The 26877-nt window shown below is 31.0% G+C and overlaps 1 protein-coding gene across 7 annotated transcripts in view; it reads right to left on the reverse strand.

Annotated features, from left to right (window-relative positions):
- Positions 1–404: 404 nt before the first annotated feature.
- Scm (Polycomb protein Scm) overlaps positions 405–26877 on the reverse strand; it is a 156622-nt gene continuing 130149 nt past the window's right edge. For all 7 annotated transcript variants that reach the window (XM_035354956.2, XM_035354955.2, XM_035354954.2 and 4 more), the window contains 3 exons: positions 15257–15406; positions 4739–4869; positions 405–4640 (listed from right to left, as the gene is read on the reverse strand). In XM_035354956.2, the coding sequence (XP_035210847.1) occupies positions 4512–4640; positions 4739–4869; positions 15257–15406 (410 nt within the window). In that variant the 3' untranslated portion in view covers positions 405–4511. The remainder of the gene's footprint in view (positions 4641–4738; positions 4870–15256; positions 15407–26877) is intronic.

Raw genomic sequence — 26877 nt, forward strand, 5'->3', positions numbered from 1 at the left:
TAAAAGTACCACAGCATTCCTTAAAAAAGTGAAGACTGATACAGGTACTGCATATGTACCTTTTCAACATATTCCTAATGTTTCACCTATGGACTGTTGTGCCTTTGGTCTTTTGAAAAGAGCTGTTTCTATGTGCAAACCCATCATGATTGATGGACTCTGGAATGTAGTGGAAGAGGCATAGAAATCCATATGCCTGGTAATTTTATATAAAGCTCTTCTATCATGGAAATTATGATGCAAAATTATAGCCCTCCCCAAAAAGCAATCAGATCGAATATTAAAAAAAATTACATTTTATACTTACATTAAACAAGACAGAAATTGTTTTAAAAATATGAAAACACCATCTGTATTTCTTCTTAGTATTACAATTAATTATAAAATTGAAATATTTTTGGAAAACTAAGCAATAAAAAAACTTTATTTAAACTTCCATAAAATCAAGCCTAAAATACAGCCACTATTATACACAGACATGCAGTGGTGGTCTTAACAAAAGCAGACAGGAAATTATTCTGTTGATTAATATTTGATAGCAGAAAAAGCATTAAAACCATTCATTATCATTCAACATAGCAAGAAAAAATAACTAGAGAAAGTAACAATGACACAAAGTCATACACAGCAGATTAGTATTTCTACAACCTTTCAATTTAAAAATTGTCTGTTTTTCTGAATTACTGTACAAGTCTTTAAAAAAGTAACTTTCAGAAATGCTACTAATTTCTACTCAATTTTGTTGTCTAAAATTACACAATACCTAACTCTATGAACCAAAGTTCACCATTTCTCTTGGGAGGTTAAAAATTTGAATGAGAAAAGACGTAATTTCCAGGCACTGTTTAATGGGTGAAATTCCAGTAAGTTTTGGCTGGGAAATTCCAAAATGATGAAACATGTTAATTAAAAACATTAATTTCATTAATATAAGATTGAAATTTTTTGTATCCGTGCAGTGAGATAAATCAGAATCTGAAGCTTTTCATCTGCACCAAAAAACTTCTAAATTGAGTCTTATTCATCTCTTTTCTTGGCAGATTTTGATTTACTAAATTGAATATGGAGTAGAGAATATGTTTGTCTGTGAATGGGTTAAAAGAAGTGGATCTGAAAAGTAAGATATTAACTATATGAAATTTCTACAGAATTTTCTTGAACTATAGTTATGAAGTAAACAAAAATTAGTGTTTTTAAAAATTTTATCTAAATAAAAGTGAAAGCAAACTACATCTTTCATATGATTCCTATTTATAAACTCTCAGTTTCATTAACTTTTTAGTGATCTGTACAAGTTCATAAAATCGCGAGTCCACCGAAATTCTGATACAGATTAAATGGTGTATGCCCATTTAAAGTGATAATAGAAATTAATAAAATGTTTTCTTTGCGTTCAGACAATTTTGTTTCCCAACAGCAGATATATCACATAAACATAAGGAGCAAACAATGTAACAAAATCATTTCAAACGTACTTTGATTTCTAAGAAACGGGGGGGGGGGGGGGGAAGGGCATATCAGTTACATCCTGTGTTCAATTTTGAATATGAAACAAAATTAGGAAAAGTCTCTGAATAAATAGTACCCCCGATCAAAATATTTAATTTTTAAAGCTTATAAAAAAATCTAAATACTAGTTTTTCTCAGATGTAAGGGTTTTATTTTCCCACCCAAGAAGTCTTACATTATCCATATGTATATATACCTTACGGAATTTTTATTTATAAATTTCATAAAGTTAAACACTTCCAATGTTCAACTTTATTTAAAATAAATTGACTACCCCTTGCTGTCTAACTATTCAGCAGTTGCATGACTTGAATGATACAATTTTATAAGTGAACATGAAATTGTGCGTATCTGTAACACAAAAAACAAAACTGATTAAACAACTTGAAAGATAAATTTAATAATTGAAAGATATATTTAATAAAACAAAATAAATGAGAACATTGAGCTTTTGTAAACTCTGCTTTATGTGAGGTCACAGAAATGTTTCTTTTCACAAACAGCTATTTTATATTTCTACATTTTATCTTACCACATTTAATATAATGATCCAATATCCAGAAAGATCTGAAATCAGAAGTCCCAATGATTCCTGATCTCTGACCTTGTACTATAACAACACAGTTTGTAACAGAAAAACTGTAAAAATGGTAAGTGGCCTCTTTTAATGCTTTTAAACAGTTATTAATTTACTCAAGATATTTTATTGCTAATTTTAATGCAGGGAAAATGTTCAGAAGTATAAAAGTGTGAATTTCCTTATAATCATTTATGTACTCACATGCAATTTTCTGCTTTAGAAGAATATTTGCAATGAAAGACAAAATATAACACCTAGATTAAAATGATCTTCAGCATCTCCAAATGTTCATTTTTGTTAATCCGTTACACTTTTATTACATTTAATATCTTTTAGCTTTGCTTAGTAAAACGAATATGCTTAAAAAAAAAATGATGGATTTAAAAAGGTTCATTGCTTTACATATGTAAACTAATGGTATGTATTCTAATAGACTTGCTGTGAAATTTTCACCTTAGAAATTTGTCTAGAAACTTTTAAAAACAGAACTTGGTTGTCGTGTAAAGCAACTTGTGGAGTATCAAGAAGTATTAGCATATTAGAAGCACAGAAATATGAAAATGCCACATTGTATCCTCTACTTAATATAGACTTTGCAATATAATCAATGTGTTGAGCCCAGAGTGTGTTACAATTTCCTCTTTCTTTTAATCTTTTTTTTTTTTTTAAACGAGAAAGTTGCTAAGCAAGGGAGATAGTTAATAATAAAATGATACAGCCGAACTTTTTCCATTTAAAGCATGCAAATAACTTGCTCAGCAGACAGGGTAACAATTAAAGGACACAACTAATACCCTTTTTAATGAAAATGTCTGGACGAAGGTAAAAATATGCAAGGGAAAGGACATTTTCAACAACAACTGTTCTACATACCTTAAAAACATAACACATTAGTTGAGCCCCCACACTGAATGTTTCCCAGATAATTCTCAGCAGTTCCAGAGCCTAGACATCAGAAAGTTGCTTTGAAGACTAATGTAGGCCACTTCTAATGCAGCTGCTCCAGTATATAATTTCAAATTCTGAGTTGATAGTGATGAGATTTGGTTGCATTTTATGATCAATTTAATCCTACCATGAAAACCAACTGGTTCCAAAAAGCTTGCTTTCATATATGTCCAGATTATTTACGAAGAAAGACTATGTGAAGTAGACAAATGCGACATAGAGGATGATGTGTGCAAGATGAGTGAGTGAGATATCATGCAAGGAAAATATTAATGAAAATGGAACATATGAAAATTTTATTTATCTGAATGAAAATATATTAGAGATGTGAATAACTGAACAACTCTGAACAGAGGACCACCACGAGATGAAGAGATTTTACAATAATACTAGACATACCCAGTCCTTATTTTGAGCATTTATTGTCAAAACTGTAGCTTAAAGGAGGTAATTTTTTTTTTTTTTTCAAAATTGACACATTTTATCTGTTTATATAAAAATGAGGTGAATTTGTCACTATTTCATGACAATATGTACAAATTACAATTTTATTGCTTTTAATTATAATGATTTCTACTTGCCTTCCTATACTAGAAATTCTCAACTCTTGGGTAATTTCTTAACAGGATTCTACTGTTATTTTTACATAAAATGCATAACACATTCAGAATGCCTGAAATAAGTCCCTTAAAATGGGCATTTGTTTAGATATTATTAGTAGTATGTTTTAGTATACAGTTTTGGAAGTGTTTATTTTTTAAAAACATTCCAGAAATACACAAGTTTTTATAGTTAACAGGTCACAAATTCAATTTTTTTCTTCTTCAGACTCATGTTTAACATATTTTTAGGCTATGTTTATAAATTTTAAACCTCTAAGTGGCATGACAAGCTTTATCCAGTCAAGAGATTTTGTCACTTGGTACATTATAAGTTTATATTTTGCTGAATTACATTCTTTGATAATGTTGATGTCATCTTAATGAATGGAAGTTTTATGGAAATAGACTAAAATATGTAATTACACAAATTTAGCAAATAAATTACGTTTAAATACAGGTTTTCACAAGTAGATCTCCAAACACATGCCACTCAGAGGATTAAGAAACAAATCTAAACATAATAAACCACTGCCTTTTAGAGACAGGTAAGCAAATGACCACACACACATACACACACAAACAAACAAAAATATAAATCACAACAAATCAGGTGTAATAAATACTACACAAACAGATCAAACATGGTAACTACCACTGTAAAAATTAAGACATCACATACACAGAAATGCAATGAATAAATTTAAACTCAAGAATATCACAGTGGTGGAAGTTAATTTCAAGTACACATTTTCCTGCTTATATTGATACACAAAAATAATTATTATTTCAAATGAAAAATAATTCATAACAAAACTTTTCCTGAAGTACAAATTGAACAGCAGCTGATTAAGGTTGCTGGTGGTAGAACAAATCTAATAGTACTTTTTGGCTTTCAACTTTTCAATCAAATTGCATATTTTCAAAGCAGGCCCCAATTTCAGACCCATGTATTTCATCATCATATCACTATTTAATAACAAAAGAGCTTTCCCATCTATTTCCTGTAATAAAGAAAAAAAAATACATATAAATGGAGATAAGTAAACTGTCATAAATATTTAAATTACAAGGGATCAATATTTCACGACAAATAACTTACATGACGTCGAAAAAGTTCTGCATGTGATATCATGGTTTGGTCTGTAGCACAAATGTGGTGAATAACATCATCAATAGTCCATTCTGTCGGTTTAGAATTAAATTTTTCAAGAATAAGTGTTGTAGAACAGTCTAAAATTTAAAAAATATAGCATTATTGAAAATATATACCAGAAGATTACTCAAATGTAAATCTCTAAATATATCATACACCTGCTTTTTTTATAAGAAATTTGAATGCTAATTTTTATCATTTTCGCTTTACATGCGGTAAAATTTTTGGTTTGTTAAAAGCTTTTAAAACAGAAAATACTAAATGGTACTTTTCTGCATGCCTCTGAGCTCATTTAAGTCGATGAACATTTGGAGGTAGTCAACAAGATAAACCAATTTTACCCTTTTTTAGTTCAATAAATTATATTTTGCTATTATCATTATTCTGGAAGTGAGTAAGCATCTACTAGCATGGATGAAGGAAGTTATAAGCTTATGTGGTACAGCAAATGTTTTTCCATGGCATGACTTCAGATCTCTCTAAAAAATGAAACTAAACTGCACTTGGAATATTTGAAAAAGATTTATTCCGATTTTAAAAGCTTGACTCAAAGATATCATGATGATACTAAGAAACTAACATAAACTTCAATATTTACTATTTTACATTACTACAGTTGAAAGCACCTATTTTAACGAGTAATTTCAATGAGCGGATGAATTTTATTGATGTAATTGCTGCAATATTGCCTATTACACCATTTTCAGATATTCTGAAATTTCAGTATTTGATAGTGTTACATACACCATTTTCAGATATTCTGAAATTTCAGTATTTGATAGTGTTACATACAACTCCCACTGTCAGAGAGGCCTTTTCAGGAAGTATGAGTGAAATTGTTAAATGTAAAAGAATGATGCAGATTGTGAAATGGTTAATAAAGCTTCTTTTTGGTCCAAAAAATATTTGGAAGAAAACATTATTAAGGTAGTTAACTGATACTTACAATGTAGTTGTTAAAGACTCAAAAGTACTTATGCTTAAGCAATACTTACAGACCAATTTGATTTTCAAGCTTTCTAAAAAAGTAGACATAGCAATATATTGCCCTAGACTGGAATTATAACTTAGACTTTTAAATTTGCAGTTTTATATTCCTAAAATGATTATATATAATTAAACCAAAATGGATTCTAATGTTAAAATAATTTTTTCATTTCTAAACCACCCCAAAATTCTAAACATAATAATAATGAGCATATATGGTAAATTAGAACTCAGTCTGTGTATAAACGTATGAAACACAAGAACACACATAGGAAAATTAAATATTGTGTTTTATATGTTTCACCTCATATTTTATAAAAGGTTATAATTCTCAGTCAAAACATATACAATATAAAGATATCCAGTAATTCACTGCAAAAAGATATTAAACCTTGGAAAATTATAAATTTCCACATGTTACTATTTGGCAATATGCAGGATACTGACAATGAAGCAGATATGTCCAACAATATTGTTCAGGATCACTATATTTTGTTATGAGAATGATTTCATAAGCTGGCTTTATAATTTCAAGGTTGTGACACTATGCTGCTTTAGCATACAGTTCTGTTTGGGAATATTCTCAAGAGGTCTTGTTCTGCTTATTGTCACACTTCAATAGGTAAAAAAAACTTTTACTTGTTGCCAATCAGATTGCAGAAGTCCAGGATTTAACATTACCAGACATTTTTGTCTTCTAAGCAGAATCCCACTTACTCGGATGAGGGTCTGACCGCAATTCTAAGGTTACACTTATGCCCACAAGTTAAAGAGTTTATCTGAATTTAACGAAGTTTAATAATATGATGGGTATTACAAAAGACATCAACATGCAGAAATGGAAAGAAAATGATCAGTAAATAATTAAATAATAGTGGCAAACAAAAATACAGGATTTTTAATGGGTGAAAAGTTTGGTGGATGTGTACCTGTATGAAATGTCATGTCGCTGTAGAAACATACACTGACTCTTGTCGATTCTTGCCAAAAATAAGATCAGCTATGGTGGTTTTTAAATGTGTATGTTCATTTATACAATAGATAAATTTTTAGTTTGTAATCAATCAAGGGAGAGTCATGGTTAGAAATCAAATGTCATACATGTTCAAAGAGATTCAAGTTCGTGATTTCAATAGGTGCTCCGTTTTGAAATTGTGTTTAAAGAATTGGCCGGAATGTGTACTCATTAACTCAAACTTTATCTTCCCATCATAATGGCCTTCAGCCACACAGTCACGAAAAATTAGTGAACATACAGAGCTATCTTTATAAATGCACTGCAGTCACAGCACTAGGAGAGATGTGGAGATTATTATGGCTGTTGACAGAAATAAGTGCCCTATCTTAGAACCATCACCTCTGTATGAGTGCATTTCATTAATGCTTCAGTGAGTTCTAGTCATTCTTCAATTCAATAACAAGAAATCAATTTAGACAAAACCCTGACTCATCTCTTTCATGTAGAATTCAGTTGAGGGGATACCAAGACCAGTTTAAGTGGGGCTATCTGAGCAAAGATGCCAATGGAATGCAAACCACTGATCATCTTGCATACAAATAAATGACCAGCATGTAGCTGTCTGTAAGGAGTTTATGGAAGTAAACTCTTCCTGTTGATTATGCAAAGTTGGAAGCAGGTTGATTTTAATGACTGATAGGCGGCATTGTGTTTGCAGTAGCAGTCATTCTGAGTAGTTACAATCACTGGACATTGAATTTCTGGTCTTCATAACAGACCTCTTTTAGTTAGGTACCAGTTGCACAGGCAGCAAATGACAAAAAAGTTTATAATTGGGCTTTTACTGACCCTTTTTGTGATGTCTATTACTTATTTTTGAAAATTTGGCTGCTTCAAGTTTTCTACTGTAGTCTATAACATTAGAGTCATAGGCTAGTTGTTTTTATACCCAAAATGTTTCCTTGTTAAAAAATCACAACATGCAAAAAATTTTTCCATTGGCAAAGATCCATTGGCTGTGTATATGTACACTGCTCAAAAAAAAAAAAAAAAAAAAAAAAAAAAAAAGGAAGGGGGGGGGACAGTGTTATATCTCCCGTTCTACTGGGGCGATTCACGAAATTCAAATTGCGTTCTTCATGTCTCGAAAGCGCGACTTAGGATATATATTAGATTTATATATAGCACTATTCTAACATAGGTATTTTGACACAAAATCGGACTTTTTCTGAAATAACATACCATTTTTTTTACATATTTCGATTCTACGACTCAAATTATGCCAGAATACCAAGTTTTGTAAAAATCATACGGGTAGTTTTTGAAATATTAGCTCTCAAAATTTTAGTTCCTCAATGTTAATTGAATTTGGAAAATATTTATTTATATCTCTTTTTTTATTAAACTTTTTCGATTTTTCTCTCACATTTCGAAATTTAGGTTCATTCCAAATAAAATTTACCAATTTTTTGTGTTTTATTTTTTAAATTTCTATTTTTAAATAATTTTTATAAATTTTTCGAAAAAAATTTTGAATTATAACCTATAAAATTTTTACCATCATCTTAAAGTAGGTATATTTTTAAGCATATCTGCAAAAAATTAGACTTTTTTATTCAAAATTTTCTAAGATATACACAAATTTACATATTTTCGCGTTTTGAAATTTGGCATCTTTTTTTTTGAGCGATAATAACGCCAAATGTGGTCTATGGATTTTTGTTACGCTGTATTGCCACAGCTATTTTTAACCTTAAATTTCAAGTAAAATTTTACGGAGAATTAATTATATGACATTTTTTCCCTCAATGATGCGTAATAAATATTTATTAATACTATATGAAAAGCTATTTTTTTAAATAAATTTTTAAATATTTTTTTAAATTTCACTCTATCTTTTTTCTTTTTTTTTTTAAATAAGAGTAAATTTTTACCTTCGGCGTTTTATCGTCTGCTACTTTACTTCGTTTAAATCGAATTGTCTAAAACTGAGAATTTTCGTTTGATGTTTATTTGAATTTTATGACATTAACTGCACAATTTATTTTTAAACAAACTGATGCTTTTGAAGTGGCTGAAAGAGCGGCTGGTACTATCATCCATATTTTTAAAGCACAGTATATTTTTATAGAAACAAAACATTTAGAATAATCATTTTTATAAAAGTCAAATTATGATATAAATATACAACCCTCTAGAGACTGAATTTATGGAAGTTCAATGGTTATATAGAAATGATCAGCAGCTACTTAATCACTGGATTTCCGTGAACAAGTAAGAATAATTATATAAACGACACCCAACATTCTGAATTCAATTAACAACGAGGATACGATGTTTATTAAATGAATTCAAGAAGTTTTAAAACATAAAAAATCAACTCATTTTTTAACCTAAAATGTATTTTTGTGCGTAGCGTATTTTCATTATTCTAATTTAAATTTCTAATAATTCTTAAAATTCTAATTTAGAATGTAATTGTCAAGAACTGATTCCTAATCATCAGTAATATAATAAGTAATTATTACGGTTATTAATAAATCCTTCTCATAAAGTAATTGCAAATATTTCAAAAAACTTTCTGTCTGAATGCAAATATTTTTAATTTTATATTAATCAAGATTGCACACGATATTATTTATTTGCACTTCAATTCTTAACGTCAGTTCTAGTAGAAGTTACAAATCAATTATATTTAATTAAGGATTGGATTATTTAATTATGGCAAAGCACACGAGGGCTATCTGCCTAAAGGGAGGGATACCTTCGTGGAGGACTTTCTAAGGGAAACTGGCTCGTATACATGTTACACATCGGGAAAACCACGAAAACACCCATGCAACCAGCCCATTTGCGGGATTCGAACCTCGGACCGAACTACCAGTGATCAGCGTCTTTACCGCTCGGCCGTTTGTGGGCCTTAATGAAATGGAAGGCGATAACTTTATTTAAAATGATTGTCAGAAATACCAAAATGTTTCGAAAAGTTGGATACTTTTTAATATACTTTCAGAATGCTTAAAGAAAAAGAGAAGAAAAATAAATTTTTTCGTAAAATTTAGTATTTGTATTTTTTTTTAATTTAAAACTTTTCAATGTAATGATATTTGATTCTTGCGATTTCAAAAATAAAATATTTGACTAAAATATGAATAACATTTTAAGAAACCAAATGTAGGATAAAATTGTGTAAAGCAATGGGCACAATGACAAAACTGTTTAAAGCAGTGTATGCAAGTCATCCTAAGTTAAAATGTCGGTTATACATCTCTCTTATTTATATATATCTTTTCTGAACGGAATATTGAAAGGCGTGTAAAACTGTGCGTTACTGTATTTTCTCTTTTAATATAGTATGCAGTTTTCAAACTCATCGTAGTCTGGGTTACAAAGTATTCCGAAAGAAACGCAGTTCAAATAAATAAAATCAAATTCTGGAAAATTGATATTAATAAATATATTTAAAATGCTCAGTTCGAAGGAATAAATAGAAAATTTTAAAACAATTATCCGAAGAGACAATGCAACACAAACAATTAAAATAAAAGTATAAAAATTTAAAAATTACCTAAAATAATAACTATGACGAAAAATATATATAAAGAAAACTATTTGAAAAAAAATAAACGCTGCACCTTTATTTACGCAGTTCGAATAGGTAAATAGAAAATTTTAAAACAGTTATTCGGGGGGGGGAAAAAAAAAGTGCAACTTAAACAATTAAAATGAAATTCGAAAAAGAAAAAATTACTTAAAATAATAAGATATAATTAAAAATATAATATAAAGAATATTATTTGGAAAAAAGGAACGATGGTGACTTTTTTCCTCTCACGGGAAAGGAAACTAGGTTGCCATATATTAAGAAGTTCGCCAAGTGAAGTATTCTTGGCGCAAACTGACAAAAAAGTGCGAACATAAATTTGTGAATTTCTCCGTAAATTTCGCTTCAAATTTTACAAAATTTCATATTTAGGCGTAATTTGAGTCGTAGAATCGAAATATGTAAAAAAATTGGTATGTTATTTCAGAAAAAGTCCGATTTTGTGTCAAAATACCTATGTTAGAATAGTGCTATATATAAATCTAATATATATCCTAAGTCGCGCTTTCGAGACATGAAGAACGCAATTTGAATTTTGTCAATCGGCCCAGTAGATCGGGAGATATAGGACTGTCCCATTTTTTTTTTTGAGCAGTGTACACGTTTTACAAATATAAATTTCGCAGCTGTATGTTATCTTTCCTTGAATATATATTTTAGATTTTTGATCAACTCCGACCACTAGTATAGTTATGAAAGGCAAATATTAGCACTTAGTGTAACCTTATTCAACACATTATGGTATAGAAACATATTATAAACATTTAAGTATGCAGTACTAGATTTATAGGAGAATGTAAAGAAAAATAGAAAATTCGGTAGCAAGGATCATAAGTATGCTATAATAAGTACACCCGAGATGAAAAGACATCATAAGATGATGACATATTTTGTTCAAAATAATACTTTACTAAAGAACTGCAATTTTTGAAAGATAAAAACCGATTAAAAGAGGACTAGCCTACTTCATTTTTATGCCTGTTTATTGATTCTGATAACCTACTATGGTCAAGAGGACACATTCAAATTATATTAGTTCAGTGCATCTTCAGTATAAATGAAGAATATGTTGATTAAAAAACTCCACCCATTAAAAGAAAAGGGCTGAAAAAATATACTTTCAGTAATTTTTATTGCAGTGTCACAGAACTTTCAAAGTGACTTTAATACTTTTGATTAATTGTGTAGGTTTCAGGCTGATAAATTTTTGGAAAGGCATGCAGCTGCAGGGTTATTAATTTACTAATATTATTAACTGTTTCCACATTTAAATACATGGGAAAGCAGAAAATAAGTAAAATCTGCTGATATAATGAAAAACCACGAGTAGTTTTAAAAATATGGCAACACAGTTATACTTTGCACTGAATCAATAAATAATGCTACAAATTCCTAACAGTAAACCAGAACACAGTAGAAATTTGTAAGTTGGTTTAAACTCATCAGATCAAGTAAAAAGACCTATCGTAAAATTCTAATCTCTATCACTCCATCAAGATTAGAATTCATGATGTTTCAAGATATTTGACATTTTCAGATATTCTTTTGCAATGCCTACTTTAACACCCCAAGGGGATAATGATTTAGTAGTCATATTTTGGATCTAATTGTGGATTAAAAAATGCCAAGTATGCTTGAGTAGTTGCTTTTTTTTTTTAATGAATTAGAATTAGTTAAATGTTACAAGCATGCTTTAATATGGCATGTTGTGTTTAGTAAGTTTTCATTGTATTATTTTTAACACATTTCTATCTTACATTTAAAATAATTATTTAAATTTTAAAACAGAAAAATATTAGAGATTTTGAAATTTCTCTGCCAGTATCTTAGGAATATCAACATACATTTATATGTGTACACACATGGAAATATCTTTCCATAATCATCAAGCATATCGGTGCAGTTTCTTTCTTCTCTAACATTAACTACACTGATGGAAAATGAAATCTCAAAAAAAAAAAAAAAAAAAAAAGAGTTCAAAATTTGGGAGGTGTGTCTGCACACCTGAAATATGAAGTCTTCAAATTTCCCACTTAACGAACAAGTTTGGCACCAGTAGAACCACTACTCGCTCCTGACTCCAAATTAATCTTTATAATTAGAACTCCTTTTCTTTAAATAACGTTAATCCCCATTTTTTAATTCAAAAATAACCTTTATTAAAGCTCTTAGCAACCATAAACAATTTTTTTAGAACAACAAAACTGAATAATCTTTTCGTTGCCATTCTAAAAACAACAAAAACAAAACGATATTAACCATTATTTTTAAACAATGGTTAACATCATTTTACTTGTTAACGATTATAATGGTTAACATCATTTTATTTAAACTTATGATATCCCAGATGTTCTCAACATATTTGGGTTCTAACTGTAATACTAAGTAGTTAAATTTGATTTCCTCCGAAACAATTTCATTTATCTTACACTGTGCCTCAACCTGAAAAAACCAGATTTATGTGCAATCATCCAAAGTGGAGGAATTTTAACACTTACTCTACACAGTTCGTGTGTAGTAATATTTGACAGTTTTATGGTCTTCAGCCATATTCACTTTAAAATCAAAATTCCGGGTCACCAATTATTGGCTTCTGAATCCAAACTAATCTTTATACAGTCAAAAGGCGTTAATTCGGAATGATCTATAATCTGGACGTCAAAACTAAAAACTTTCTGCACATGCACATAGGCGTTTACCTGTGCGCGTAAGACCTTTTACGACTACGCATATGAGTGTGCGCAAGTGCAAAATACGTTTTTGCGTGCGCGTTTTATGTACAATGGACGTATATGCTAAAATTATCTAATTATCTATTTCAGTTAATGTTGATGATTGCGTTGTTCCTTAATTTTCGAATTGGATCCGGCTTATTATTTTTTGCAGACTGTAAGAGCAATTTTATAAAAGTAAGCTTAAACTTTCGATTATATCAAATAGAATTTCTGATATATATTTGTTAATATGTAAAGGATCTAAAGCGAAAGTATGTTTTGAAATCCGAAATCTGTTTATCAATTTCACGCTGCTCGGCGGGGGGAACGCCGCAGCGGGCGCGTAATGAATTGGAAGTTGATCTGTCAGCACTATCCTTATCTTCAGGGCAGATGCTTTTATTTTATTTGGCTTATAATTCCTTACCAAATTAGTATTTCATCTCGATGTGCTCCGTCTTTGATATGATTTAAAACAAGTTCCTCGTCATTATAATTCGCTTCCGATAGTGAAGAAAGTGACAGAGGTTAGTGAAAACGAAAAAATTTTGATTGACAAATTAGTCGGTGTTCTCGACACAGCAATTATAGAACTTGAACAGCGGAACTTTGTAACTGAACAAGAAATTATGTCTGTTTAATAGAATTAAAGAGAAAGTATTATCACATGAAATGAAGCAAAACTTAAACAACTTACATTGAAAGAAATGTTTAATAAAGTAAAATAAATATTAAGCTTTTTCTTTTTGCAAATTTTGATACCCTTTAGATCATAATTGTTCTTTATTTCATAAATTACGGTTTCATATTTTTAATTTTAGAATTTCTGCATGCCATCTTACGAGATTTAAACTGATGATCTATAATCCGGAATCGCCGAAGTCCCGACGAGTCCGGATTAACGACTTTTGACTGTAATTAGAACTCCGTTGTTTTTTTAGAACAACTAAACTGAATAATCTTTTTGTTGGCACTCCAAAAACAACAAAACTGAATAATCTTTTCAATGCCCTTCCCCCCCCAAAAAAGCAACCAAAACCATGACTTAAAATTTATGTATAAATTCAAGCCAAAACACCACTATGAACATGCAAATCACGTTTGCTTTAAATATGCAAAGCAAACTTTATATTCTGTATTATCTTACAGATTAGGTGCTGTGAGTGAGATTTGACTTGAGAATGCCTTTAATGCTTTTTCAAGCTTTGTTTGGCATCAGAGTGACACAGCGAACTGTAGCAAATCAATTACTTGAGAGACAGCTCCAAGCCAGACACTCTGCAGTGACAATATCACTAATTCCAAATCTTAACAATCTGCAACTTCGATGCAATCAAAGCCAGCTGCCATTCTTCAGCAATATTCCAGGAGACATTTTGTAGCAGGATAACGCTTGTTCACCCAACATTCTCTATAGTGTCAACATGCTAGCTTTCCCTTTAAGATCACGAGATCTTTCAGCTAGCACAAGACGGACATGACTGGATGACAAATCTACCATTATCCACAGCCAGCATGGACCAATGCAAATTTGAACTATCATATCAAGTGCAACTGGCATGGAACTCCATCCCCGAAAATTACATATAGCACCCGCACAAGATAATGCGTGGATGTCGGCATGCTTGCATTAACATCATGGTGACTACAGCAGTTATTAAATACTATAACCTGTGACCTTGAAACAATCAACTATTTATGCTACCTAAACAAAAGCTTTGCTTATGCATTTCGCTCCTCTACACTAATTTCTTCTTGGTGCTAAAATTTCATTTTCCATTGATCCCTAATGTACATACTAGGAGGTCACATCAACTGTTGGTGCTCATTGTACTGATGAGTTAGAAGACTGCATTTAATTTTTAACTACATTTTTATTTCCTTGTAGAAAAAATTTGCTAAATTAAAACAGCTTGGGAATTTTTCCATCTTGACTCTTGCAAACATATATCATAAGTATGAAATATTACTTGAACTGTACAATAATAAAAAAAACTTATTTTGAAAAATGTAAATACCAAAGTGTAATACATACAATACTGTATAATAATACATAGGGAAGAAAAACATTTAAAAAATATTTTTTTATCAATATAACAAATTTTTTGTAAAACTATTTTACTTGCTATGCTGCATTTCATACATCTGATTATACAGACCTAATTAAAAAAAATTACACATAAAATATTAATACGGCTTACCCTCTGATTCACTTCTACAACTTAATCGAGGTTGTTTATTTGGTTTTAAAATAGGAAGAGAATTCCTAGAACTTGTTTCAGATGAATCTGAAGACCAGCGTCTTTTTTCCAAAACAATGTGTTCAGAACTTGGTAAGCAATCTTCAGAGGCTAAACAAATAAAAAGGTAAAGAAAAGGACACATTAAAAAGTGCTGCACGAAAGATTTTTATTATTAAGAGAGGCATTAGGGGCTCGACAACTACTAAATTTATTCCAAGAAACTCACACTTGAGATCAGATATGCTCTAATTATAGTCACTGACACCTTAAATAACTGATTTAAAGTGGGCTGCTTAAGAGAAATATGGACTAATCTAGAAAATGTAAAAAGTTAAATCCAACATTCTCACATTTTAACCTAAAATTTTGTTGCCATTGTCATACATTAGGAAACAGTGAAATCAAATAATTGGTGAAATGAAGGAGTTTTCTAAATATGCTTCCACTGCTACCCTGACTAGCTGATTTGTATTAAATCAATTCTGAACACAGTGATACAAGTGTTGCAAATAACCTTTACCCTTTCAAGAAGGATACCCCCCTAGAAGGATGGTGCTACATGCAGTAATTCTAATTAGTCCATGGTGGTCATCAACAGATTTTTAACAGCCAATAAGCTGTTATTTCCTAGACTTATCACCAACAGACTACTTTTTGAGGGGTCATTTTATGAATTTGATTTAATTGTGACCAGCTGGTGATTTATATATAATATATATATATATATATCACCAGCTCTTCAGGAACTCACAATCAAATTTAACAATATTGATATAGATAAGCTACAGTGTGTATCAGCAAACATGGCAAAATGTATTTTCATAACAAGGGTGATTTCCATCACTTAATATAGTGGCCAGTCATTCTTCCACTATTAACTTTACATCAAAGATATAAATGATGCTACATCAGATAGGTATGATGCTTTGGCAGCTAGATAAGTTACCAAAGACAGTTTTAGTGTTCTTTACTGAGAGGAAAAACAGACACATTTCAAAATGGTCACCTTTCACAAAAACATTCAACAGATTTAAACATATCATTAGACAAGCACATACATATGAATTAATTTGTCATTCAATGCCTTCTCTTGTACATGCACCGTAAACTCACGTGCATCAAAACAAGGTTATGTTTGAATTTTTGTTACCTATTTTATTTGACAATAGTTATTATTAATAGCAACTTCATATTGGTAAGTAATAAAAATACTTTTTCTTATAAATCATTAATAAACAAATTCTTTTTATTAAACCTTTCAACTTTTTAAGAATGGATAAATGGTTAATCAAGAAAGCCACGGATTTAAATGATGATGATCAACCAAGCACGAGCAAAGCTGAACATTATGATTGTGAAGAAACTGTGCTTGAAGCACCTAAAGCAGATATAGAGCGCCAAAATAACAAGCGTAAAGATACTTGGACTCACAGCTATTGTGACGAATATTTACGCTTTAGGTTCATTGCCAGCAGCAGTCAAAATAATTTGCCGCTATGTGTTATTTGTAATGAGCAACTTTCAAATGAAAGTACGAAACGGTCAAAGTTGAAATGGCATTTAAACACACTCCATTCTGAGTACTCTGATAAGCCAATTAACTTTTTTACTGATAAAAATACACTCTTACCTCACCAGTCAATTAAAAACCTCACTTTGACATCTTTTGAAATTTCCAAATTAATAGCTGAAACTGGGTATCCTCATAGTGCTGGAGAAAAATTAATACTTCCCGCTTTGAAAATCGTTGCAAATGATTAATGCGGAATAAAGGAGAAATGTTTATTTTCGGCGATACCATTATCAAATAATACAGTTAAACGAAGAATTGATGATTGCATGAAACATTTAGAAGAACTAGTTGCTCAAGTAAAAAAGAGCAAGTTTTTCCCTTGCAAATAGATGAAAGCACAGATATTGAGGATACTGCAAATCTAATGTGTTTTATCAGATATATTGACGCAGACACCATACAAGAAAATTTTTTGTTTTGTAAAAGGCTACCGAAATTTTTAAGGCTTCCAATGATTTTGTCACTAGTCACGGTATTGACTGGATGAAGTGTGTTGGGCTAAGTAGCGACGGACCACGTGCAATGGCAGGCTGTCATAAAGGTTTGTTTAAACAAATTCAAGAATTAGCAATTAATTGTGTATGGGTGCACTGTAGAATCCATAAACAAGCATTGGCGGTAAAACGAATGCCTTTAAATTTAAACATGACTTTGAAAGAATGTGTCAAGTTTGTAAACTACATATAGTCTCGTCCATTAAATAGCAGACTTTTTATCAAATTATGAAAGGAAATGGGAAGTGATCAAAAACACCTCCTTTTGTATTGTAATTCCCGATGGCTTTCAAAAGAAAACATTTTAAAACGTCTGTTTGAGCATAAAGACGAAGCCTTGGTATTTCTGAATGAACACCCACCATCTAAAGAAGATTCTATTTTTCCATTTAAGGATAGATTCCACGATTTCGAGTGGTTAATAAAAGTAGCTTATTTGTGCAGCATATTTGCTACATTCAACGAATTGAATTTAAATTTGCAAGGCTTTGGTTTAAATATTTTCAAAGTATCGAAAAAAGTCGCTGCAATAATTAAAAAAATGACTCTGTGGAAACAACGACTTTCAAAAGGAAATTTTAAATCTTTTGAAACATTACATAAATTTATTGAAACCCATTCAAACTACAATGAAGATTTACATCTTGAAACACTATCAGTTTCAATTCAAGAACATCTTTCAGAGCTAATAAATAGTTTTAGAGACTATTTTCCGAATATTCCTTCAAATAAAACGTGGATTAAAGATCCTTTTTCTGATGATATTGAAAAGGAAGAAATGCTTAATCTTAATGAACAAGAAGTTGATAATTTAATTAAAATTTCATGCGACACCGATCTTAAAAAAGTGTTTGAAACTGTACCACTAATTAATTTTTGGTTGCACTGTCATAAGGAATATCCAAGCATAAACGAAAAAGGCGATACAATTTTTAATGTCTTTTGTCACCACTTATACGTGTGAAACTGCATTCTTGGCCTTGGTATACTTAAAAAATAAGTATCGAAAGATTGGATGTCGAAACTAATTTGAGAATAAAATGAACATCAAGTCCTAATTTGAAATTACTATGTGATGAAAAACAACATCATCCTTCGCACTAAGGTCAAAATATGCAAAACAAAATTTACTTTAAGTTTTAAATGAAGATAATGGATTGTCTTCAATTACTTATGTTTTGTTATATAATTATTTTGCAATTTTTGTGTATGAAATAAACAAATAACTTGAATTTTGATTTTTATTAAAAAATAAAATTTGGTTTGTAAATAAATGTTTTTTTTATAAGGTGGGTCACAAAAAAAATGTAAAATCTCATTCCGGGCAGTGGTAAAAAAAGTGTGGGAAATGCTGACATATATATAAACCCACGCCAAACTGTCACACGACCTTTAAACTTTAAAACATATTTAGTAAGCTCTAGTAATTACACACTGACTTCAATGGCCCTACTAAACCCATGGCATCATCACACATTATAATTTTTGTTTATGCACCCAAGTTGAGAGCTACAGTTATGCATCATGGAAGTATCCACTTCATATTCCACACTCCCTGAAATTTTAGTGCAATGAACATGGTTTTTAAGGAAATTAAACATCAACAATAGTTCCCTTGTTTTTCTCAATCTTACCCATGTGAATTCTCAAATACAGTCTCTTATCTTTCTTTGCAATTTGATGTGGGAAATAATTAGTTCTCTTAAAATTAAAGAAAGTACCAACAACAAGTCAAGTCAGAGAACAGATGAAGCCAGTTTTCACTTAAAATTTAATTCTCTTTCTGTTTAACCTTTCAAAATCCTGCCAATCAGATATTTATAAAAGTAACTTTTCAGATTTCTATAAATGACTACTTACTTAAAAAATAACATACTGTAAAATTTATTATATAGAATTCTGTATCTATTAATAAATGCATTTTGTTGGTTATCACTGAATTCCAAGTGTTTTCCTTTTTAAATGAAAAACATAAAAGCTCTACAGCTGACGAATTTTGAAGGAAAACCGACCATAAACCTGGAAATATTGTTTGTCACTTGAAATTTATGAAATACAGAGTGGTTTGCATGATAAGATTCAATACTTTTCTTCACATATCAGGAATTCAAGGTCTTGAAATAAATACATTACATGAAGACAAATGATAAAGAAATTAAAAATAATCCAGAAAAAATTAACAGAATATTGTGTACCTAAGACTTATATTACATATGAATGGCATTTATTCTTAACCATAGTATTGGAAACCACAAATGATCATATATCCCACTTCAAAACAGCCAAATCCTGTGAGCACAATTAATGCACAGTTTAATAAAAATTGTGGTATTACAGGTAATGCAGTGGGAACAAGATTGTTGTACTAAATAGATTTATCATTATTAAAAGCTCTTGGTAAATCATAGGAGTACAGCAATAAGTACACATCAAATGAAAATAAAAAATGAAGATACTAGTGTGAACATAGTACAAATGCACTTAAATAAATACAATAAGAATACAGCTAAATAGTCAACTATTGAGAAACAAGCAATACAATTTTGTTCTAAATGCAGAACATTTCATACATATCAGAAGTGCCCAGCATACGGAAAGATTTGTCATCAGCGAAAAAAGCCAAATAATTTTGTAAATCACAGCAAAAGCTATAAAAACAAATTATCAATGTTTACACATTAAAAAAAATAAGATGATAAAACAAAAAATACTGAATTAAAATACTCAGAAAGAACTATCATTTTATGTAGGAATATTAAAAGTTAGTTCAAATGATAAAGATAAATGGATTGTTGATATTAAAGCAAATTAAAATAAGTCTTAATTTGCAGTTTTATACTAGAATTGATGCCAAAGTCCTAAATTAAAAGCTTCTATGAGAATAATAGACACTGTATATAAAGCAGTACTTAACTATTAATATTGAAAAAAATAATAATGTTGCCAAATTTCAGGTTACAGACAAGGAAGTACTTTATCAGAATTAAAATCATGTTTATAACTATGTTTGATCAAAAAGGAAAGTCTGTTTATAATGATGTCTTACTGGAGGAATATAAAGATGCAGTTATTATTATTATATATAATATATAAGAATAAATGGATGAGGTTATTAAGATTAAGCTGTTTAAATAAACACCTATGAAATTCATATAAACTCATTTAAAACGGTGAAATGCCAGTAATTTATCTTCAAAGAAAAATACCAACAGCCATTTCAGATAAGTGCAGAAAGTGCTATAAAGACTCAAAAATTTAAATTTCATTATGAAAGAGCTATAAAGAATGGACAATTTAAATTCTATTATGAAAGAACTATAAAGAACGGACAATTTAAATTCCATTATGAAAGTAATAAATCTAAATAAATGGGTAACTTTAACGGCTCTCAAGACTAATAAAATATGTTTACATCATAGAGATTTAAATTATATAATAAAAAGAGAACACTATCATACATTAACTACAGATGCTGAAACCAAAACATTTTCTGTTTAGCTTGCTAATAGTGCATTTTCCGAAATTCAGCTCAGTCAAGAAAGTAGTATATTATAACTTATGTACACACATGCAGTACATCCTTTAGCACAACGGTGCCCAACCTTGTGCTCGCCAGCCCGATTAGGTACCATGAACCAAAAATATTTTAAAAATAACCATTTATTTATATTTCTTAATTGTTAAAATATGGTAAGCATTTATGGTCATAAATGCACTGAACAATTTTGAACTCCACTTGTCTGATTTCCATAAAGTTCAACCAATATTATTATTCATCTCAAACCCAATTTGCTGAAATTCATATTTCAGGTGTTCACATAAGATTGGAAATATGTTAAACAAAAATGCTGATGTTTTGGAAATGTGTTCACGATAGGCCAAAGGTTTGGCACCACTGCTTTAGCAAATACAAATTCAAAAGATCATGGTTTAGCATGAATTTGCCTCCAAAAATCTGTCAAAGAAATTTAAGCGAAATAGTAGAATGTTTAGGAGAAATTGAATGTATTATAGATGACATCTTAATAGGGTATCTAATGAAAGAGACAACACTGCAAAAGACTCCTTAAAGAGTATTGCAATCAGTGCAAAATAATCTGAAGTTTAGTAGGGACAAATGTAAAATAGGGCATGGGTTAGTGAAGAGAGATTAAAACTAGATTTTTCTAACACAATTGATAAAATGCCACAACCTAAAGATAAGCCTTCTTACAAATATTTTTTAAAACTGATTACATACTTGAAAACATTTTATTAACTGAAGTGCTCTGAAGTGCTATTAATGCATTATTAAGACACATTCGAAAGAAATGTCCTATGACATTGGACTGAAAAATAACAATGCTTTTGAAAAGTTTAACAAAATGATCGTAATAGAACCATGGTAAAATTCTAAGACACTTATAAAAATTGCAGGTTCCAAAGAATTAATAGCTGTTTGCCTGCAACAAAAATTTATCAATTACTTCCAGAGCTTTGATTAAGAATTAAATGAAATTATGTCCACTTTTAGCAATTACTTTCAGATGTTTTAAATTCCATCAATACATATATGGCAAATATTTGAAATTGATCAAACTTGAAACTGATCTGTAGCCATTAAAAAAGTGTAACGAATAAACCTTTTTTATGGCACACAAACAATTGCAATTTACAAAAGTATAATCTAGATGTATGCAAAAGGGAAAAGACTTACCAATAGTAGATACATTAAGTAGTTCTCCGTTTTTAGCAGATGATAATAATGAAGATACAGAAATTTGTACATTTACTCCCTCTAATGAGAAAGTTAGGCTAATTGAAAAAAGAAAGTGAACAGAGACTACACTAGAGTTTATTTCAATATATTTTAAGAGGATGGTCAGAGAAAAGAGGTCAAGTAGAACATAAAGCTATTATGAGACTATCAAGATATACTAATCATATATATATATATTTTTTTTCAAAAGTGGAAAGGGAATTATCCCTTTATCTATGCAAAGAGAGATACTGAATGTAAAACAAGGGTCATTTGGCTACAGATTAATGTGACAAAAGACCCAAGTGTATTTTGTTTAGGCCACTTGTTGACAAGAATATAGAAGATAAAATTATAAAAGTCTAACATATAATAAATATCAGAAAACTCAAGTAAGAGAACCCATGATACATCTTGATGTTCCTAATTCACCTTGGTATTAAAAACACCTTTGCAGGTTAATTTATAAATTTATACTACTGTAAATTAGCTTGGTAGAAAGAGTAACAAGTTAATTTATTTAAGAAAAAAACAAATAGGTATACTTATTAATTGTACATTATTATTTTTACATTGTGAAACTTCCAAAGTCTTGGATACTCAATGGCAGATAGCAATCAATTACATTAAATCTCTTTTGCAAAGTAACAGCATATTATGGAGTGATATCAGATAATGGACCTAAATATGTAAGTAAAGAATTTGTACAGAAATACTAATTTAAATATATTATAAGGGGTGATCAAATGAAAAGGTACGAAACGGCACGGTGGGTACAAATGTAGACTTTATTCAAAATATACACCATAGGCCTGAGCACAACGATCCCACTGATGAACAAGCCGCAGGATTCCTTGTTCCCAGGATTCCTGTGGCCGTGACGAGACCCAGTCCTTCACAGCGTCCTTGAGTACGTCGTCCGAGTTGAAGCGCTTCTCTTTCAGGTGTTTCTTCACTAGACCAAACACATGGAAATCACAGGGCGACATGTCCGGACTGTAGGGCGGATGGTCCAACGTCTCCCACTTGAACTTGGCCAGTTCCATGTGTGTGTGACTCTGGTGACTCTGGAGACGTGGGAACGCACGTTATCACGGAGCAGAACCACACCCTCCGTGAGCAGACACGGTCTTTTCTTCTTGATGGACCTGCGTAGGCATCGGAGTGTCTCACAGTACACATCGGAGTTAATGGTTTTCCTGTGCTCGAAGAATTCCACATGTAGCGGACCTTGAACGTTGAAAAATATGGTGAGCAACACCTTGCCTGCTGATGACATGGCTTTGAAATTCTTAGGGGGAGGTGATGACGCATGCTTCCACTGCATGCTGTCTCGCTTTGTCTCTGGCTTGTAGTGATGGCACCAGGTCTCCTCACCTGTGACGATCCGCTCCATGAAAGCGGGGTCTTCCTGATACCAACAGATGTTGCAGTGCTAGCCCCATACACAGTTGATTTTGCTGGTCGGTGAGCTGCTTCGGAACACAAGCGGCATACACCTTCCGATATCGCAACCTCTCTTGAACAATTGTCCACACAGTTCCATAGCTGACACCCACCTTCACCGCCAACGTTGGCAATGAGACACGCTGATCACTTCTCACTAGGTCGTACACCTTGTCGATGAGATTGCTCGTGATGACAATGTTTGCCTGGACTTGTCTCGGGTCATCACCTACACTCTCATGGCCTGCACGAAAACGGGCACTCCATTTCCTGACAGATTTGTCAGAGACACAATTCTCCCTGTAAATTGTCACCATCCGGCAATGAATAGCTGCCGGTTTCTCACCTTCCGCTGTCAGAAATCGGATAACACATCGCTGCTTCTCAGTCGTTGAATTTTGCAACGCGAATGCCATCCTGTTCTCATATGGGCTGCCGCATCATTTGGATGCCGCTTTTGATAAGAGCCTCTGCTCTTTCCTGTGCATGCGGGCAGTCGCGCATGCTCTGATACCAGTCAGAGACTTCAATCGTATCCCGAGATGTCTCGCTACGTTCTCCCATGCCGGAATATGGAAATATATTTAACTGTTATGTTTTTACGTAGTTTCGTACTTTTTCATTTAATCTCCCCTTGTATGATGGAATGAACTAATAGTGTTCAGTAGAAAGGGCAAGAAAATTCTTAAAGAAAGCTTGAGCAGATCACACTGATCCTTACTCAGTGTAATTAGCTGACAGGAACACTGCAGCTAATGAAATGCTTAGATCACCAGTTCAACAACCTTTGAGCAGAATGATTCTTTCTACATCAGAAAAATTATTAAAACTTTAAGAAAAATATAAATAGAACAATTAAACAAGAAAGAAATAAGCAAAAGTCATGACTGCTACATGTATCTTCCTTAAGCAAAGGAGGCATTTTTAAGCTATTAAATATAATCACTGGAAACCAGCTGCTGTGGAAGGTTTATCAGTTCAAGCAGACCAGTATTTAGAAAAATAGAAAAGACATTAGGGATATAAAAGAAAACATTTCTGCATTTGAACTGAATGTGGAAAGAACAAAACAAGATGTTAATGCACAAAAAACCACAAACTAACATCTAGATCTCTCCAAAAGAAATGTTTAACCTTGTAACAATGTTATAGATGCAAAATTCCACTTAAAAGGATAGCCTTCCAATTCATTATGCGTGAAAATTCCTGACAGCTCCTGATGAATCCAATTAGGGGTTAAAGGTACACTGGAAGAGAAGAAGTCAAGGTACAAAATGAGACGGTAATTTTTTAATTATAATCCCAATATTCTACTACCCAATATTCATGACATTCTGGGGAACATTAGGGTTTCAGGGTCAAACCCGCAACATTCAGAGGGTTACAGGATCAATTACCGAAATCTGCTAACTCAAAAACTCTTCACAGGCAGCAAACTAAAAGTGGGAGAGATGAAAAAGCTAGTCACATGAATTATTTAAAAAAAAAAAAAAAAAAAAAAAAAAAAAAGAAGATGAAGATGTAACATTTTAGATTTTAACACTACTTTACAATTTTGCATTACATTAATAAATAAATTTTGTAAGTTTAACCATTTTTTTTAATAACCAGCATCCTGAATTCCTGCCTGTATCAGAATTTTTTTTCAGGCAAAGCATAATTAACTAAATTCTGTCTTAGAACATATGGAATGATTTCACACATGCTCATAATTACAGGCTTACATGAAATCAGATTGATCATCAGCTGATTTCATCAATGATCGGTCAACTTTGATCGCTGTAAAAGATACACAGCAAATCATCTTCAAGTAATTTTGCAAGGACATATACTAGTTTCACTTATGAGTTTATCTGGTTTAAAAGGTATATATGGTTAATCCTTGCACACATGTATATGTGGAAGGTTATACTGAATTGTTTCATTACTGACATTCAACTTATGTATTCAAACCTAAATAATTAAAGGTTTTCAAAATGTAGCAAATTTTCACATTTCGATTTTATCACAATAAACCACAACATATAAGATTACAGTAACAAGAGTTTAACTTTGTACAATTAGTTCCATATAAATTTGTACCCAGACCGAGAAAATACTTCATAAAGAAATCTCTCATCCTAAAAGAAAGCACTGCTGCACATCTTTACAGTCTCCTTGGCTTTTGTCATTCTTAGCCTCATACTGAAGGCATTTTCATTTACTAATTTACACCAAAACTATGATTTTAAATAGAATCGATCTTGAAAATTTTGAATTAATTTATATGCTTGATTCCCCCATATCAACACTAGTGGTTAAAAGCAGTTTTAATTAAATACCAACAGTGACCACCTAGTTAAGGTCACAGACAAAGCAGATTACAGGGTTGCCACTCAAAGAGGAGAATGAAATTCCCTGACTTTTCCAGGTATGTTTCGAGAAAATTCCAGTCTATCCGCGTAATGTACGTTGGCTGTGCTAAGAGGTAAATTAATTATGGTATTACTTGTACTGTGTAGCAAATTCACTTAATTATTCAATAAATCCCAGAAGACATTTATTCTTAATTATTCTTGGTACACTTTGTTTGATAATTTTGTTTATTTTTCCGCTTAAAAAACTTAATAAAATTTAAGATATATACATTGGATAACCAACTGTACGTTTTATTTAATTATTACTCATGATCATCCCCAGTTCAACACGAGGCTAATCCGGTTCTTATAAATCACAACACAATGCTAAAAGTTAGGTTAGATTTTAGGTAAATTTAATTTGTGTGAGGTGTATTCTTAAAAGGCACCTTAACACTTGAAAACACAAATATAATTATAATAGGAGTTGTTTTCTCCACTGAAGATTGAAATTTGAATCTGCCCAATCTGGAATAAAATAAGGCTTTTTTTGCAGACATTCTGCAGCTAAACGAAAGAAAGAAATCTATTTAATCATATTTTTTTTACTAAATTGAGGTATTTTATATTTATTTCACAGCATACATAAGGAAAAAATATGTGCATTAAATTTCGTGATGTCATCATACTGCTAGAATTAATTTCAGGATTATGCCAGAGAAAATTTCCTGAAATTTGGACTATTATTTACTAATGATAAATAAATTTAGAGAGAAGAAGCAACATTAAATGATATGAATAACATAAAAATAAAGTAATTACTTAAAAATTTAATTAGAATAATCAACGATATTTTAGCGAATATAGTTACATATGGTTATCCTAGATGATTGATTACTATTTTTTTATTTTACTGCAAAATGACAAGGTATTTATTAAAAAAAAAAAAAAAAAAAAAAAAAAAAAGATTTTGCGGTAAAATCCTAGTATAC

The sequence above is a fragment of the Stegodyphus dumicola genome, chromosome X2 (genome assembly GCF_044657685.1).
Source record: "Stegodyphus dumicola isolate Sdum_Otavi_A_Nest chromosome X2, ASM4465768v1".
Classification (NCBI taxonomy): domain Eukaryota; kingdom Metazoa; phylum Arthropoda; class Arachnida; order Araneae; family Eresidae; genus Stegodyphus; species Stegodyphus dumicola.